This window comes from Mycteria americana, chromosome 3 (genome assembly GCF_035582795.1).
Source record: "Mycteria americana isolate JAX WOST 10 ecotype Jacksonville Zoo and Gardens chromosome 3, USCA_MyAme_1.0, whole genome shotgun sequence".
NCBI lineage: Eukaryota > Metazoa > Chordata > Aves > Ciconiiformes > Ciconiidae > Mycteria > Mycteria americana.
The window spans coordinates 121,701,111-121,718,231 of record NC_134367.1 but is presented as its reverse complement, the minus strand read 5'-3'; the positions used below and the strand labels follow the sequence as shown (position 1 = coordinate 121,718,231).

Here is a 17,121-nt window from a genome sequence, read left to right as displayed (position 1 = left end):
TTCCCCCCTTACTTTCTTCTTTTACGTTCTGTATTTTGTAAGAAAAACTGAATTAGTTGAACTCAAGCAAAGTCTAATTTTTAATTAAACATTATACCAAATCCACAATCTTTAAGAGTTTGCCTGACATATACCTTACGATTAAGACCATATGCAGAAAGCACAAAATTTTGCTGCTGCCTGCACATCCAGAATACACAAACTAAAGAAACAGAAAGGAAAATACACAGAGACCACTGGCAAGGGAACCTGAGCTACTGGTAAATAATTTTCCTTTCATGCTGCATTCTGGATGAATGAAAATTGCTGTATACATAATTTCCACATTTAAACAGTAATGTTGCTGGCTAGGTATACAAAGGCAGAAAACTGAAAAGTAAAGAATTACATTAAGGTCTGTTTATGCACCATTCAAATTATTTCACTACCACATTACAGTGATTCTCCTAGCCTCAATATTACAGATCAAGGGTACACAGTATCTTGTAAATGATCCCAGTCTACCTTTAGCCTAAGCCAAGGTCTCGATTTTCACATCTATCTCAAGTGTCTAACACATGCAGTATTTCTCCATTGCACAGCCTGATCCCTTTAAGTTGCTACAGCAAGTGCTTTTTAGATCTGCCAGCAATATTTTGATACAGGTCATCTACTCCTCCCTATCCTTCTTTGGTCAGGGTAATAAACTGTTCGTTTACCTCTCCCTAGCTTTATTTCGCATGCAAGTGTTTCTGCTTTTGCCTCAAACAGCTCCAGAACTCAACTTTAATACATGGGAAACAGAAGATCAGCAAATACTTTAAAATGCTGTATTCTGTGGTTTGACCTCAGTGACATCCTCTTAAGCAAAAGTAAGGAAGCCAATCAAAATCTGAGTTTAATTTTACTAAGATTCCTCAAAGTACTGGGACCACGCTGGCTCGTGTTGACTCAACTAATCTCAATGTTTCTAATTGTAATTTACTAAACTGTGGCTCAATGGATTAAAAACAGAATTACTACTTAAGATTAAAACAAAGCATTTTTTTTAAATGTAAAAAGGTTTCAATAGGCCCTTCCAAAACTTAAAGCACTTACAGAATACAAAGTAAGTTTTGAAAATGTGTAACTATTGTTTTAAGGGTAACTGAAAAAAATATAGCAACTAAAAGTCATTGCAAGGCTAAGGAAACTATTGCAACAGAGAGAACATATCCAGCTCAACTTCCTCTACAGCTTATTTGTGTGAAACATTCTTTGGGTTGTACTTCCTCACTGGCAGGGGAGGCAGAACATCACTTTATATCCAGTCAGTCACAAATGGTTGTAGTATGAAGAGAAGGAATTAAAAAAATATTTATGTCTTAAAACTTGCTTTACAATCTAACCAAACTACTGTATGACTTCATGACAGATCACCTAAGAACTTCCATTGTAACTTGGCTTTTATCTTTTGTTAAGGCAGACTTGGGGAGGGGAAAAAAAAATTACAGAAACTCTGAATGTTCCGCTTTTATAAACATCTACATTCAGAAGTGTTTTCTATTGAAACTCCATCATAAAGTTATGGAAAATTCTAAGTAAAAATAAATGTTTGAAACCTTCAGACTATCCCTTAATAGCATGATTAACTAGAAAAATGGATGATTTACTAGACTCACCTCCCCACCTCATTTCTTTGTCAGATTCTGGACAGTCTTTCAAGTGGCAACAGGAACAATTTAGGTTAATTGCACTAATGACCTTAGTACTCTCCAATTTTATGGGTGAATGACCAACAGAATAGTTAACAAGAGATTTGTGCTTTCAACTTGAGAAATTGACCCACACATTCAGGTGATGATGAGCAAGGTTTTACACAGACACAAAAATCCACCTGCAGGTTCACTTGCGAGTCTTTTTTAGGCTCGTGAAGCCACTTTGAAATTCAGAGTGTTAGTCATTGCACAAAACAGCAAGAAGGATGTGTCAGGAGCTGAGGCTCACACCTTTTAATGTGACAAGAAATCAGAGCTAAGCCCCAAAAGCTCCATTCCATTTGCTGATGCTTGCAAACCTCTGGCTGGCAGAACTTTCTTCTGAAAAGCCACTTCACCTGTCACTGGCAGGAAACAGAAAGAGGCAGGGCTGCCTCTACAGAAAGTAGGCCAAGCCTACACAAGGTCCTGGAAGAAAGGACTTACCTCATTTCCTTTGACTACCAGAGAAGATCCAAACCTTTTAGACACATATTACCACTAATACCCTGTATTGCTGGTGTTGCTGCACATTTCAAAAAGACAGAGCATACTCTGAACTACTCGCATGGGATGGCATGATTAAAAAGAAGCACTGAAGAGAATTTTAAACTCAAATTGTTGCTCTGAATTGTGTAAAAGTGATATTAAAAAGTTATCTATGTATAAACAAGCACAGATCTCAAAGATGACTGGTGAAAAGACTTAGGAAGGAATTAATTAGGAATTAATACATACTTAGCAACTAAGATAGAAACACTAGGGGGTGGGGGTAAGAATTAAATCTATTTCACCCTCCCCAAAACTCCTAATTAGATATAGCAGCAGCTTTAAGAAATCATCAGTCCTATTTTTGTGATGTTGCTATAACGTGGAGCTTCCCACAATTAGTGTATAACAGAGACTTATTTTTAAATAACTTTTAAATGGTTAACTTCCCTATTCCAGGAGTTGCAATACCAGAGACAGAACTCCATAGGTCATATTTTATCATGCGCTCTGCTCTAAGCAAGTGAGTGCAGCTATTTACAAATCGAGTCATCATTTTAAATCAGATTTTGAAAACATGACAGACAATCATGATGAAAAATTTTGGGAACCAATAATCTCAGCTTCCAGTCACACCACTACTTTATGAAAAGGCAACATCAGAGTTCCCCCCCCCCCACCAAGGCAGTAAACTATGAAGCAAAGGAAGAACTATCACAGGCTCTGAAATGTTTATGATGGTTTATTCCTTTGATCAGTTTATGTAAAGGAACACATATAATCATCAAAACAAATGCATACAAGTTCTAGCATATCCGGCTCATTTTTCTGCAGGAAGTAACAGTGCAAAAGAGACAAGATGCAAACACAGCGCACTATTTCATACCAGCCTGTCTCACCCACCAAATTAAATCTCTCCCACAAGACAAACAAGGACTATCCAAACATTTGTTGTATGCAGAAGCAGGAACCAGGAAGAGCTGTATGCACAAGGCCAGAACAAGACTGAATAAAATCAAGAACACCCTTACCTGAACTGAAGGTGCTGGCTCTTGAGATTGCTTACTGGTAGTTCCTTGGACAGATGCTAAAGCAAAACTGTCAGTCTTGTGTAATACTGGACTATCAGTCCTGGCAGATGCATCTGTCCTATGTGACTGCCATGTCTCTTTTCTGTGATGAGATTCACCAGCTTGCTCATCTCCAAAGGCAGCCCAAGAACAGCTGTCTTTCTGTTCATCTCCAAAAGCATTCCAGTCTGTAGCCTGGTTACAACCTGCTGAACTGAAGTCCGCAAAGTCGTCAGAGTCCTGAAAAGCAACACTCTCATCTTGAGGTTTTGGCACTGAATCAAATTCTCCAAATTCACTATCATCACCATTTTCTACCTCAGTAGTATGCTGGAAGTCTAAGCCAGAAGTTTTACTGGTAGTATCACATTCTAAAGTGTCAGCAGTCTGATTTAGTTCAGCTTGATCCAACCTTGCTGGCTGCTGAGAAACAGTACTTGTGTCCCTGAATTCACCAAATTCATCATTAGGTTTGCTAATATGTGCGGGCTGTTCAGAAGTTCCTTCTAAATCTAGAGCATTTATCGATTCTTGAGCATTAACGAAGGTAGGAGATGCACTGCTGACTGAACCAAAATCACCAAAATCATCATCATGTGTGTCACTGCAAGCTACAACTTCAGTACTACTTCCACCATCCTTAAGATCTTCAGAATCACCCAATTTTTCTCTTGCAAGATCACTGCTTAGGCTTTGGATCTTATCAGCCTTGATGTCCTCTGTTCCCAAGGAGTCATCAGGCCTAGTAAAATCTTTCCCATTCTCTGTGCCATGTTGTCTTCTCCTCCCACTGCGTTCTCCATTTTCAGTAGTGCATATTGAACTTCCAGTTGTTTGAGATGTACTAGAAATTACAAATTCATTATCTTCCAGTGCTGAGGGACCCTGTTCACAACTAATTTCTGCAATGCAAACCTCTTCTTCAATAAAGTTTACTCTGTTTATTCTGTTGTTCTCCTGAATGCTCAGAGAGTCTCTTTCATTAAGAACACTGCATATTGTAGGTCCTGTTCCCTCTAAATGGATTGGTTTTTTGTTTGAGAATGTAGCAAAATCTGCAAAGTCTTCACCTGAGCTAGGCATTGAGTTCAATTTTTTCTCAGTACTATGAGTGCTAACAGTTTTCAGTCCCTTTGAGTCACTGATACTGTCTAGATTTTCTGTTCCCTGAGGATTTACAGGGTCCAATGCTGCAAATCCATTTGTTAGAATCTCTAGACATGGAAGCTTCTCACCATTACAAGCATCTATTTGCTCATCCTGGGTCTCAACTGCTATATCAGTTCTAATGACATGAGAAGAAAAACCCTCTGATTTCCCAGTGTTGTCTCTTTGTTCCCCTCTTTTGTTTACATCTTCTAAAGTGGTACCTGAAGTTCTAAACTTAGATTTTTCTTTGCTGGTACTAGTAGCTGACATATCAGAAAGTTCCTTAGTAAAAGTAGGAAGCTCTGCAATGCAGTCTTTATCTTTAACATTTTTAACAGATGTGAAAGTTGCAATGCTAGCTACATTGTCAGAATAATCATGAAGTGGGATGAAATGATTTGTGGGTATAAACTCCTCCTTTGGATGACTGTAGTCCGGTGTATCAAAATCAGCAAAAGCTACACCAGCAGTGCTTACATCAGAAAATCCTCCAAATTCTCCAAATTCATCTTCATCATCATCAGCTCCATTGTCTAGTGGTGGAGGGGATGAGGAGTACATTCGAATGATATCTGGTTCCATTGTTTAGTTCCACTTCAAAGTTAATGTATTTCTGTAATAGGGAAAAAAAGAAGTATATTAGAATTTGGCTAGCTTTTTAAAATCTCATATTTTTTATTTTTACTGTTTCACATTTTATTTTAAAAGTGTGCGTATAGGTCAATGTCCATATTAGATATGAGAAAGGAACATTCCCAAAAACCATTTTCTAACCAATTCTTTCGTTTTAGAAGTCAAAGAATCTACTGAGGACAGTTCAAGTCTCTTGTAAACTACGACATGACCATATTCTCAGCAGACAGCGCTGAAATGCCAGAACACGAATCATGTTTGTCTTGAGCTGTTGTGCAACATGCCAACACAACTGATCTGAGTTTTAATCCATCAGTTCTCTACCTCCCATCATCAGCAATTCATAAAACAGCTAATGACCCTGGTCCATCTTTTCCCACACTCATTAGTGCGCTCAGCTGACTGTGCAAGAGAAATTAAGCCACTTGATGGACTATGCCTCAACAGTCATGTACTTAAGGCACCTTCAGACAGTAGCTCCGAAGACTCTGAAAGATGCTTCCTTAAGCTTTGAAACAGTGAAGAAGTGGAGGAAGGAACTGCTGTTATAATCACTAGCCATGATCTGCTGCTCTACTGTTTAAGTTTCTTTCTACCAATTCATGGGTTTCTGTTAGGTCTCCCCGTTCTTTGAGTTTCATAACTGCGAGCCAACATGTGCTGTCTCCACAGCTGCTGCCGCCAGCCTGCTTTTGTCTTATGAACCGCCAGTTGGGAAATGCCATTATGAGCACCAGCAAAGCCTAGAGCAAAACAAACTTCTCCATCAAAGCTTATCCTCAAAAGCAGAACAGAGCAAGATTATCCATAAAATATTTAAACGCAAATCACTAAATCAGAGGGAAAAAAGAAAGAAGAAAGTATTCCCATGGCCTAGACGGAAACAGATTAAAGACTCCATCTTAACATTGCAAACCATTACAGTAACAAGCAAGGTATGGATAGAAAATTTTCTTTCCTAAAGAGTAATCTTGATTTTTTTCACTATTGTGTGTAATTAACAAAGCAATAACTACTACTATTTGTAGATTCACAACTGTACACATCGCTTAACCAGTTCATACCTTATAGCCCTTAAAGGGAGAGCTACGACCAAGCTCTTTCCATTTCAAATGACACCTGCCATGATTAAATCGTAACAACATACTAAGCATTATCTACAGAAAGAGTGGAAACAACCTATACATATTAGCAAATATTTGAATTTCTAACCACCAAATAAGTGCAGACTTTACAATACTAGTTCTGAAACACAGATAAAACATGACCCTTAACTCCAACATCTTTAGCAAATGACTCCGTACATGCACCTGAACAGCAGCACACAAAGGGTAAAACAACAACAAATGAAGCTCTGTAGTTCTTCTCAAGCACAACATACCACAGCATTTGAGCCAAACAACTCTTGGTATTTGCCAGAAAAGTCTGGCATCTTTAAGGTGACTAACATACCTACAATTTTTTTTTTAAAGGGTATTTTGCAGTTATAAAAGAACATCATGCTTATCAGATGAAACCATGAAGTACTTTGTAACATCACATGCAAACTGAAGAAGACTGCAAAGGAATTTTGTTTAGAATAAAGAATAAGTTGTCAACAAGCTCCCACATAGGCTTACTCAGCACCAGCTGCTTAACAAGGTATTTGAGAGAAGAGCTTCACTCTTATCTCAGAGGCTTCATCTCTCAAGAGCACTCTCCCTTTTACATCGAGGTCTAGCAATTGCTGTTTAATGTCATACATGAATGTAAAGATCCTTTCCAAGATGTCTGAGAGTGTGACTGAGTTTCCACTTGAGATTGAGTGAGAGTGACTGAGATTACTCCAACCTGTTCACCTTCCAAGCTTCTGGGTTTTCAATCCACTAAATAAGTTATCAGCATTTCCTCTCTGTAACCATCAGAGCAGCCGTTCCTTCCTTATATCCAAATTTCCAAGATTTACTGTGGTCAACCATCAACGTTAACATTAAACACCCAGTATATCCAGACTACAATTGCTTTCTGAATGTTTTACTGCAGAGGAAGATCCATATGCTATACACAAAGATACGCCCTGGTAGGTAGAAGTGCTGGTTGTTCTTTTGTAGGAAAAAAAAAGACTGGTTAGGTAGATATTGGTATATATTAGCTGTGCTCATCTCAAGGTACCTTATCTTGGGGATAGCACTATTTAAAGCTACAGGGTAGCTGGTAGAACAGTGAATGGCATTCTATCTGGAATTCATGATTCCTAGGGTCATGAATCAGTAGCTCTTTAGTAACACACTGACATTTAGGAGTAAGGACAGAGAAAACTGCATCAATCGGGATGGGACTCACTCCCTCTCCCCCTCTAATTCCTGGAAAAGGGAAAGGATTTCTTGGTTTTTTTTTTTTTTTTTTTTTAAATTAAAAAAGGAGTGGGTTTACTTGGTTATAACAAATCATCGCTTGTAACTAAATTTGAGTTCATGAGTCTCCAGTTGAATCTCAGTAGACGATAGCATAAATTTATTATTAAACCTCCTGAAATTTAACAAGAATTGTTACACCTATTTGGAAAATTCAGTTGACACGGTATTTATCACCTTACCCCATGTGACAAAAGCTGAAGAGACTGTAAAGGCAAGAAACTAGTTCTTGAAACAAACAAAAAACCCCTCAACACTATTTCAAGGACAGCACTGACCAGATATAAACCTTCATCATCCCAGAAGTAAAAAGAGCTTGAACAGAAACAATGAAATGGCTGGAAAGAAGGAAGGTGAAAACATAAGTCCTACAAAAACCACTTCCAATTGGCTTTTGGGGAATAATACTGGAGAGTGGGATAAGCAGCTCCTTGACCAAGACCAAGTACTATGATTGAAGCCCTTGCAACCTCAACAGGAATTTTATAACATGATTAGATGTTTTATTTTTTATTAGGCAGAGATGTACAAGCCCTCTAAAACACATCTCTAAAGCTGTTTAGGAAGAAAAGATTTTAAAATAGAAAATGGCAGTTCTACAGTATGTTGATTTACATTGGAAAGAAAAAGCCATATAACTAAACCCACAGAAATTTGAAACAGAAACCCAATTAAAATCCCTAAATTACTCTCAAACAGGTAGTCTATAAAACATTATATGCTTAAGTCAAATGCTTGTGTGCAGACACAAGTTAAAGCTAGGAAGTATATATATTGGATTTTGAAACCAAGATTTCTGAAGTCCACAAGACCCAGTCGTGAAGCTTTCTGTGCAGTATGAATAATAAAGATCAAGTTTAACACATAAGTATCATACTATATATAAAATAAGTCCAAATGGATACAGATTTTTCTTCTTTTGAAACAATTTTAGAATAATCAAGTCATGCAAGCAATTATATTCAAGTAAAAAGGAAATTAAATCTAGGTAGACCAGCCTCCCCTCTCCCAGAAACCTTATTTTTATTGATGAGAAGTCATGAGAAGGGGAGGAAAAGGCTGAAGACAGAGGCAACCTCAAATTTGTTTTCAACTGGCAAATATACAAACTTACAACCCTGTACATGGAGAATGACATTGAAGTATAGTTTTGCTGGTTCGGTAATAAAATAAATCCATATTGTACTCCTACAGCCTAAAATTTTCTAAAATCTTGGAAAGTACTTTGATCAGCTACAACTCTTTTGCTTGGCTAAGAAGCACTGCCAGCTCAGTGGCCCACCTAGATTACCATAGCTTTATGGATAGGAATTAGATGCAGGAGGATGCTGATAAGCCTCCTAATTTATGCATTATATAGGCCAATATTACTTAAACTAAATAGCAAAACTGTGGTCATCACAACTCAGACTAAACAATGAAGCCCAACTGAAAAGGTTGGTTTGTTGTTGGTGGTTTTTTTTTTGTTTGTTTTTTTTTTTTTTTTTTTTTTTTTACTGTATCTCAAAGACATATCCTAACACCATGAATCAGAAGCCTTGAAAAAAAAAAACTTCTGAACTTTCCCATTAAAAAGAAAGTTTGTCTGGATGTTTTACCAAAAGCATGCATGCTTTGTTTTTATTTTTAAACCTTCTCGGGCTTATAGGCTTGTATAACTTGGTTTTCACTTGAGTTATTTGAAGTATCACATTCAGCTCTGCATTAGTAACTGCTCCATCACTTGACATCAGAAGATCTCATGCAAGAAATGCCAAGAAAAATTAATTCTTAAGCTGCACTGGACATACTTCCATATATTATCCCTCATAACAACTCTACTCATATTTTTTGTTGACTATTTACTGTATTATCTTAACCTCAGCTAAAAATAAATCATAATAGAGTTGAGAAAATCCTTAGGGGCAAGGATGATCTTAAAAAAAAAAAAAAAACCCCAAGATGCAGCATTCGGAAAACAAACTGCGTAACATGAGAGCAGCAAGCATCACAGTCAAAGGGAATTTACCGAAAAGACTTCTTTTCCTTCCAGTTAACATAAAAAAAGGGAGGCAAGGAACAAGAATAGTAGGGACAAGCACAGGACAATGATAACGTGAGGAGGCTGCACAGGGGGTGAAGCAGACTGTCAAAGCCCAATCAAACATATAGGAAGATCTCTGACCATCTAAAATGTTCTCTCCTGCATTTTCTGCTATAGAGAAGAAGAAACTTGCTTAAATTTTTCATTTCAAATCACTTTTAAATCATCACAGGGATCATTTACACAGCTGCAGTCCAGTAGCACAATACTCTGCTCCACATATGTTTCAATAACAGTTGCCAAAACAGGATCTGCAAGGAACATTACTTGTGCATTTAAAAATCTGATCATAGGTTTGGTAGTCTACTACATGTTTAATCAGTTTAACCCATAAGAACCAAATGCATGATCAACTATATGGACTTGTGTATATACATATATTTTTTTTAAATGTCAGCTATTTCCAATGATGTTACAGCTGTGTTTTAAAAGCTAAAGTTAAAGAGCTCCAAAATGCATGAACCTGTATTATATATGAGTGTAAGGTTGTTATGTTAACACAATTTAATTGTTGTTTACAGAACTCAAAAGAATATCATAGTCAGAGTGTAACAGAAGGAAAAGAGTCATACCAGTATTCCCCATCCCCTTGCCTGACTAATTAGTGATAATTTTTTTTTTTTTAAATGGGGCATAATCCCAATTCTCCTTGCAATATAAAAAACAGCATGGGAATTTTTAGCCTTAATGTAGTTTTCTTCAGAAATAATTTCATTATGATCCCTTTTTTCCACTTTCAAAAGTGTTCCACCTGCCAACCATAAACTATTGAACCAAATTTGATATCGTCCACTGGAACATTAAGACAGCAAAAACCCACAGGTCTGAGAACAACAACTTTGTTCATTAATCCATTTATTTAATCCCTACTTTGTCTGGCATCTTAAATAGGGGCTAAGATCTGAAACTGTGGTTTCATCTTTTGTAGTACTTTATACATTTTATGTATTACTCACGCATATTCTTGGTCAAGACATTAGGCTATATAATTTTGTAAACCTGGCATTTCAAGTGATTAACTGAAAACATTATTTAACTCGAAGTACAATTTGAACAAATCTATGACCGATATGCAGATTATTTATCTTCCCCATATGTTTGAGGGGATTCGCACCCAAATTTAAAAAGTCAGCTATGAAGTTAACATGCACTTTTACACTTATCTGTTCATTTAAACATTCTTGAAACATGCAAATTTTAAGCAAATGGAAACCACCAATTTTTCAGCACACTATATAGTAAGGATTTTTCTTTGAAGGAAATTATAACAGTTTTTACTTGCACATAATAGAGCAGCTACTTCTACGATTTGCAATACGCAACAACCCAGGTTTCTGGCATCAGATCTTACACCCTGAAGTGAAGAATCTGACAGAGTTTAAGTGTTCATGTTTAGACTGGGTTATTTTAGCCACAATCACAGATTCACATTGACAAGTATCAGCAAGTTTCTCAGATCACAATAGTTTAATATTAGACTGATGATGAATTTCCAACAATTCCTCATGACATGCAGTTGTCCATCATTTTCCCAAAAAAACCTATTAAAGAATTGTGTTCTCTTTCAGATGCCATTTTCTGCAGACTTTTACTTTTTTTTTTTTTAAAGCTGAAAACACTAGTTAACTTGTTGCTTCCATGTGTTTCTTTATATTCATACTTTGATATTCATCATGAAGGAATTTAATGAACAAATTTCAGTATCATAAATAGAAGACCATTGTTAAAGTCATACTATAAATGTAATTCACCAACACGGTTATGAGTACATATTGACATTTTATTTTAAAGAAAAAAAATTGCTGATTAATTTGGTAAGATTCAATTCTGTTACTGCAGCTCTTGGTTTAAACCTTTTTTCTAAGGTCACAAGAATTTAAGAATGTAACTCAGGTTAATTTAAAACACTCAAAAGAAGAGAGAAAGCAGAAATCAGTAATGCTGGAAAAGATAAGAGTAGTAGTTGACTTAAGTTTTGATAGGGCAAAGATTCGGAAAGATAAAATGCATACCCTTTTTTTATCTCAAGTCACTAACTAGGTTTCTAAAACATTTACTATCAAACCAGGGTATCTTATTATTTGCTTGCAGTAAATAGGGAACAATCCCTGCTTTCCTCATACACGGATCACATCCTCGTTCATTACCTTTCTGTAGAATAATAGTAACAGTCTAACAAAGACATGGCAGCAAAGAGAACAATGTAATTACAATACACAAAAGCAGGTATAAATAGTTCCTTCTCTGCGCATCTTCTAAGGCAAAACTTGAAATAGCATGTTTGGCTCTTACATAAGACCTAAAAAACTGGGAGGCCACGAATAAAGATATCTCTAAAGAAATACCCGAGGCATGTAAACTCAAAAGAAGAAACTCCTTGTAGAGCAGAATGTTCCCTTTAACTTAAGATGAACATTAGCAAAGCAATGGATAACCTCTCAGCTGTGGATTATACTGAAAGCAAAGCTGAGTTAAGCAACCCATCACTTAAAGCATAAAGAAAACAAAATAATCAGAAATGGCATGATCAAGATGTCCGTGACAGAAATGACAATGTTACTGAAATGCCCTACAGTAAAAGCCTTGCAATGGCAAGGAGATGGATTCAAATCATTAGCTGCTAGCATCTGATCTTTCCAAGAATATTTAACTCTTCTACTGCAAAGGAATTCCTCAAGCAGATACCAAAAATACCGCAGTAAGGACCAGATTTAGACTTCTCATTTCAGCAAAATGTTGGCTTACAGTAGGAAAAGCTGTCCTCTTCTGTTATAACTTTGCCTTTTCATTGGCTTAGGAACAATGGAAAATGGATTTACAGTCTTTCTGCATCTGAGAACTTATTTCTAGAAGGGCCATTGTAAACGAGGAGAGCCTGTCTGTTAAAACAGCATTTCTACAACCCAAATCCACTCTAGAGAGAGTCATTGTCCAGGCAGAAATCAATATGTTCTTAAATTGGTTTAATAAGTTTACTTTTATTTTTGGAATAAGTTACCAGCAAACAAAATACAGCAAGAAAAAGTTTACTTCATAAAGCCTCTGAGAAATCAATGTTTTCCATTTTGAATCTAATGCTGTTACAGCCAGAAGGTCCATTACCCAAAGCAGGAGTTTCAGAGCACTTTTTTTTGCTTGGACATATATGAGTTGAAGAAAACAATGTTCTTTAGTTCCAATACAGCAAATGTATCTAAGCCTTATTTCTCATTACCCGACATCTGGAATTAATCAATACCACTGTACATTACTGTGGTTTCAACAAACACCGAATATACTAGACACCTTCTATTAGAAAATGTTGTTTGTAAAATGAACATTAAAGTAACAAAACTCAGGAGACTGCCATCAGGATTCAGGCACTTATCTCAGGCAGCTCATTCTTCCTGTCCTCCTGCCCTCCCCAGGCCAGCAGTAAACACCAGGCGTCCTCAGACAATTCAGCCTATACAAGATTGAAACCTCTTTGACAGTGCTCCTCTTCCTCTCATCACTGACAATACAGGAAGACTAAGTTAGGTGCACAAATATGAAATTTAAACACATGTGGGATATAGATATCTTCCTTTAAATCTTACTTGTTAGATTATATAAAGAAGCAATCAAACACATACTTTCAGTAGTTGTGCTGTTTCACTTCTCCCCATTTCATTTTGGCTTAGCTGTGGAATCAGAAGAACATTTGAAAAATACGAATCTAAATGTTGTGTTAGTTCATGAAACTCTTTTTTTAACCAAGAATAGCATCACTTCCCCAAAACCAAAAGACCAGATTATTTTTATAAAGTTACTATAAGCAAAAAAAATTAATGTTTCAACTCAAAATCTACTGACTTGCTTTAACAGCTGCAGATAAAGACACTGTCTGTACCTAAATCTGTAAACAGACAGGGGGGAAAATGTTGTAAGAACAAGCATGTTTTTAATTCATATAGGCAAAGACAACTGGCTGGGAAAGTCAATCAGGTTTAAAATCTGGCTCTGTGGGAACACAATATTTGTGTCCAATGTACAGCACACATCCATACAATGTGTAAAGACAGATGTCATAAGTAACACATAACTGGGATGTTTTCATTCTTACGATTTCTTAAATTCCTTTTAAAACAGTGTTCAACTCAGTGAGAAAATCTATTTCTGGATGTTACCCTCAAACATGTTAGCTGGGAACCAGTTCTAAATTAAGACAAAAAGATGCTGGATTAGAAAGTATTAGAACTAGATTACCTAAGGTCAACTGTTCTCAGAGATTTATTTACAGAGCAGTATGTTCTCCATCACATATTAACCCTTCAAACTTCACATAGACTACAGTAAAGAGCAGATTACAACTGCCCAGAGGTGCACTCTTATACGAAAGGTTCTCCCACAGCTTGGCAGAAGAAATACAGTTGCACAGGGAGAACCATAGGTCTTCCTTCCATTACTGGAACTTTTGCTTGTTTTTAAGTGAACAAATATTTTCTTCAACATGCAGAGAACAAGTAGGTAAGGGGGAAAAAAAAAAAAAGGGCAAAACCCCCCCTAACTGAAGCAAATTAAACACACATAGCAAGAACAGGCTTACATTATTCATCATTTATCCCACCTACAGACATTATCTCATATTAAAAACACAATACAGGAGGGACACATAATACTCCAAAGAATAAAATCCATTTTCCATCACTTTTCAATAAACATATGAACTTGAGGTTTCACATTTCCTTCCCTTGGTACCTACTTTCAAACATACTAAAGTGAAGACAAAATTAGCCCTTCCTTGTGGTTCTTCCAAAACAGGACTCTTGGATTTGAAAAATCCAAATTATTTGCCTTACAGAAGCAGACTCATTACATCACCTTGCAACTGGTATGAATACAGAAACACTCCTTGCAGTATCAATCCAAAACTTTAATTACAAAGGGCATTAGCATGGAAGAAAGTCTACTGGAAATGAAACTGTCAGTTTTCAAACACGGCAGATATCAAGGCCTTTTTTGTGTGTGCATAGGAGCAGCTTACACAGTGTGTTTTCTACACAAAGGAAAAATAAAATTAACAGACAAAACTCCTGAAACCTAGCAATGAGTAAGATATAAGATACTTCTCTTAAGAGGACTATCCAGAAAAATTATGAGTATTTTGAATCCCCATGAAAGGGTTAGCATGTCATTGCAGTGAAATGTTCACAAAGATGTAGTTTAAGTTGTCAAACAGTACAATAGCACAGAAAGGAATGGACATTTTGTCGAAAAAGATAAAGAGTATCTGAGAAAAGATTATGCTGCTGAGTATAGTGAAAACAAACAGATCCAGCATAAATTTCTTTACCGCTAGGTTTCCAACTGATACCACTACATATCTGCAAGGAGAGCTCCATGAATATTTCAAGAGGAAAGGGCAAAGAGTTGACAGAAGTCCATCTAAGCTGCTCTATTATTTCCACTGTGAAAGACAAGTCTTTTCAAAGTACTGAAAGTTTCAGAATATTATTTTATGTAATCAGGGTGTTAAAATGCTTGCATTAACTTAGTAAAGTTACTAAAGAAATTTTTAAGTATAAATGTAAGATCACACGCTGCCTTCATCAACAGAAATATGTAACACAAATACTGTGTATAACTGAATTTTATAGACTATTAAATCCTTTGCTAAATGAAACCATGATCTGAGCAAAAATAAAATAAAAATTAAAAAATAAAATGATCAGACAGCATGAACTGATCTACTGAGGCCAAGATCCTTCAACTGCTTACTTATAAACAAATTAAGGAAGTAAAAAAAAAAAAAAGAGATCATACTTTCACACGACCTTAGAAGGTCATACAACGTGTACTTTATGCAAACATCATGTGGAATGGAAACACCAGAGCCACATTAGCTTTTCTGAAGTCCCTTTACTATACAGATAATGCATATTTTAAAGTTTAAATCCTCATATCCTCAAATTTATGCTATTTATTTTCACCGATATGAAAGGACTGTTTAAAAAAAACCCAAAAAACAAATCAAACAAACCTCAGTAGCCACAGGTACTTCACCTCTTCCCCCAGCTCTCCCAGTTAATATTATATTCCTCCAGGTACGGCTCCAACTTCAGGAAGAGGAACCGCTACTTACATATTAGGTGTATGAGCATGCATACAAACTTCTGCATGCGCCGACAACACAACCTAACATTTTTATGCTTAAAGTAGGCTAATTGGTTTTCCGAGTCTAGTTCATATGTCCAGAGAATAAAACAAGGAGGAAATACTTTTAATTTTGTTCTGCCTCCAAGGACTAGCCCAGTTAAAAAACAGCATCCAAACTCCCTTTACCATGAACTCAACAGCTGAAAAAAATCAGTTCTAATGAAGCACATCATGCTGCAAACCACACATGACAACAAAACTTATACAACCAAAGCAGTACAGCTCTGGTCAGCGATGCTTCTTCTGTGCACTCCCTTCACTTATGAACAGAGGTTTTCTTTTAAAGGAGTGTCAAACTTCTGAAGGTTTCAATTTCCATGCTGAAGCTGGAAGGAAGGGGCTATCACCATCAAGAAGCCACCTTACTGATGCTTTGAAGGAATCCCAAGGTTTAACTCTTGGTTTAAGGAATTGTCTTCTCTAAGGAAAAAGAATATTTTGGTTCATCAGGTAGCCACTTATAATAGCAAACTGAAGTGTCAGGACCTAGCAAGCATTTCAGCAATTTTGTCCCATTTTAGAATGGCGTTACTTCTAAAAAAAAAATTAAAAAAATCATAACTCTGCTTCAGCCTGTCATCTTCAGATGCATTTAGCAACTGACATGCTTTATACCCCTTAAAAAAAGAAAGCTTATCAGGAAAAACAAAACACACAGAGCAGCTTAACTTCTTGTACCACACCACAAGCGACCAAGCCCTCTTCCAGCTGCGGCCCCGCTGCACGCCACAAAAACGCGGGGCACTCGCCCCAGGCCGGCTGCCACCCCGCCCGGAGCCGCTACAGGAAACCGCCGGCTGCGAGGAGCGACATTAACGCCGCTCGACCCCCGCCCGGGGCCCGCCGCCGAAGGACAAAGCCGCCCGGCTCCGAGGCCGGCCCTGCCGCGGCCCGTCCCCTCGCTCCAGCCGCGGCGGGACGAGCCGAAGGAGAGGCACCTCAGCGAGGGGGAGCGCTGCGGGGCTTCACCCCCCTGCCCAGTCCTCCCGCCTGGCAGGGCGGCGCGGCCTCGCCGCCCTCCCCCGAGGATGGAGGGGGAAGGACGCAGAGCGCGATACCCTGACAGGCCCCGGCCGCTGCAGGCCCCCGGGTGAAGCCCCGAGGGGTCCCCGCCCGCCACCGCGGGGCAGGGGGTGCCCTTCCCCGGCCAGGCCCGGAGGAAACGAGCCGCCCCCCGTTCGGCAGTAGCGGCGGCGCCGTCTCTTACCTGCGGGCTGCGCGGGGGGCGGCGGGGCCCGGGCGGGCATGGCGGCAGGCGGGGAGGGGGAGGGAAGGGGAGAGGGGACGCGGCCGGTTATCTGAGGCCTCCCGCGGCAACCGCCATCGAGGGGGAACCCATGTCACGGCGACAGGAACCGCGTCGCTGCGGCCCGGCCCCCTCCCGGCGGCCACCGCCTCCTGCCCCGCCACCG

General features: G+C 38.2%; 1 protein-coding gene across 4 annotated transcripts in view; it reads right to left on the bottom strand.

The window, feature by feature from the left end:
• Positions 1–17,080, bottom strand: part of AFTPH (aftiphilin) — a 48,105-nt gene extending 31,025 nt beyond the window's left edge. Inside the window, exons 1-2 of one of the 4 annotated variants that reach the window (XR_012774917.1) lie at positions 16,917–17,078; positions 3,236–5,036 (exon numbers count right to left, since the gene is read on the bottom strand). Coding sequence is in view for 3 of the 4 variants with exons in the window: in XM_075496842.1 (XP_075352957.1) it covers positions 3,236–5,005 (1,770 nt within the window). In the remaining variant the exon portion in view is untranslated. Of the gene's footprint in view, positions 1–3,235; positions 5,037–16,916 lie in introns of all 4 variants that reach the window. The other 3 variants (XM_075496842.1, XM_075496840.1, XM_075496841.1) reach the window with 3 other exon arrangements.
• Positions 17,081–17,121: the final 41 nt, after the last annotated feature.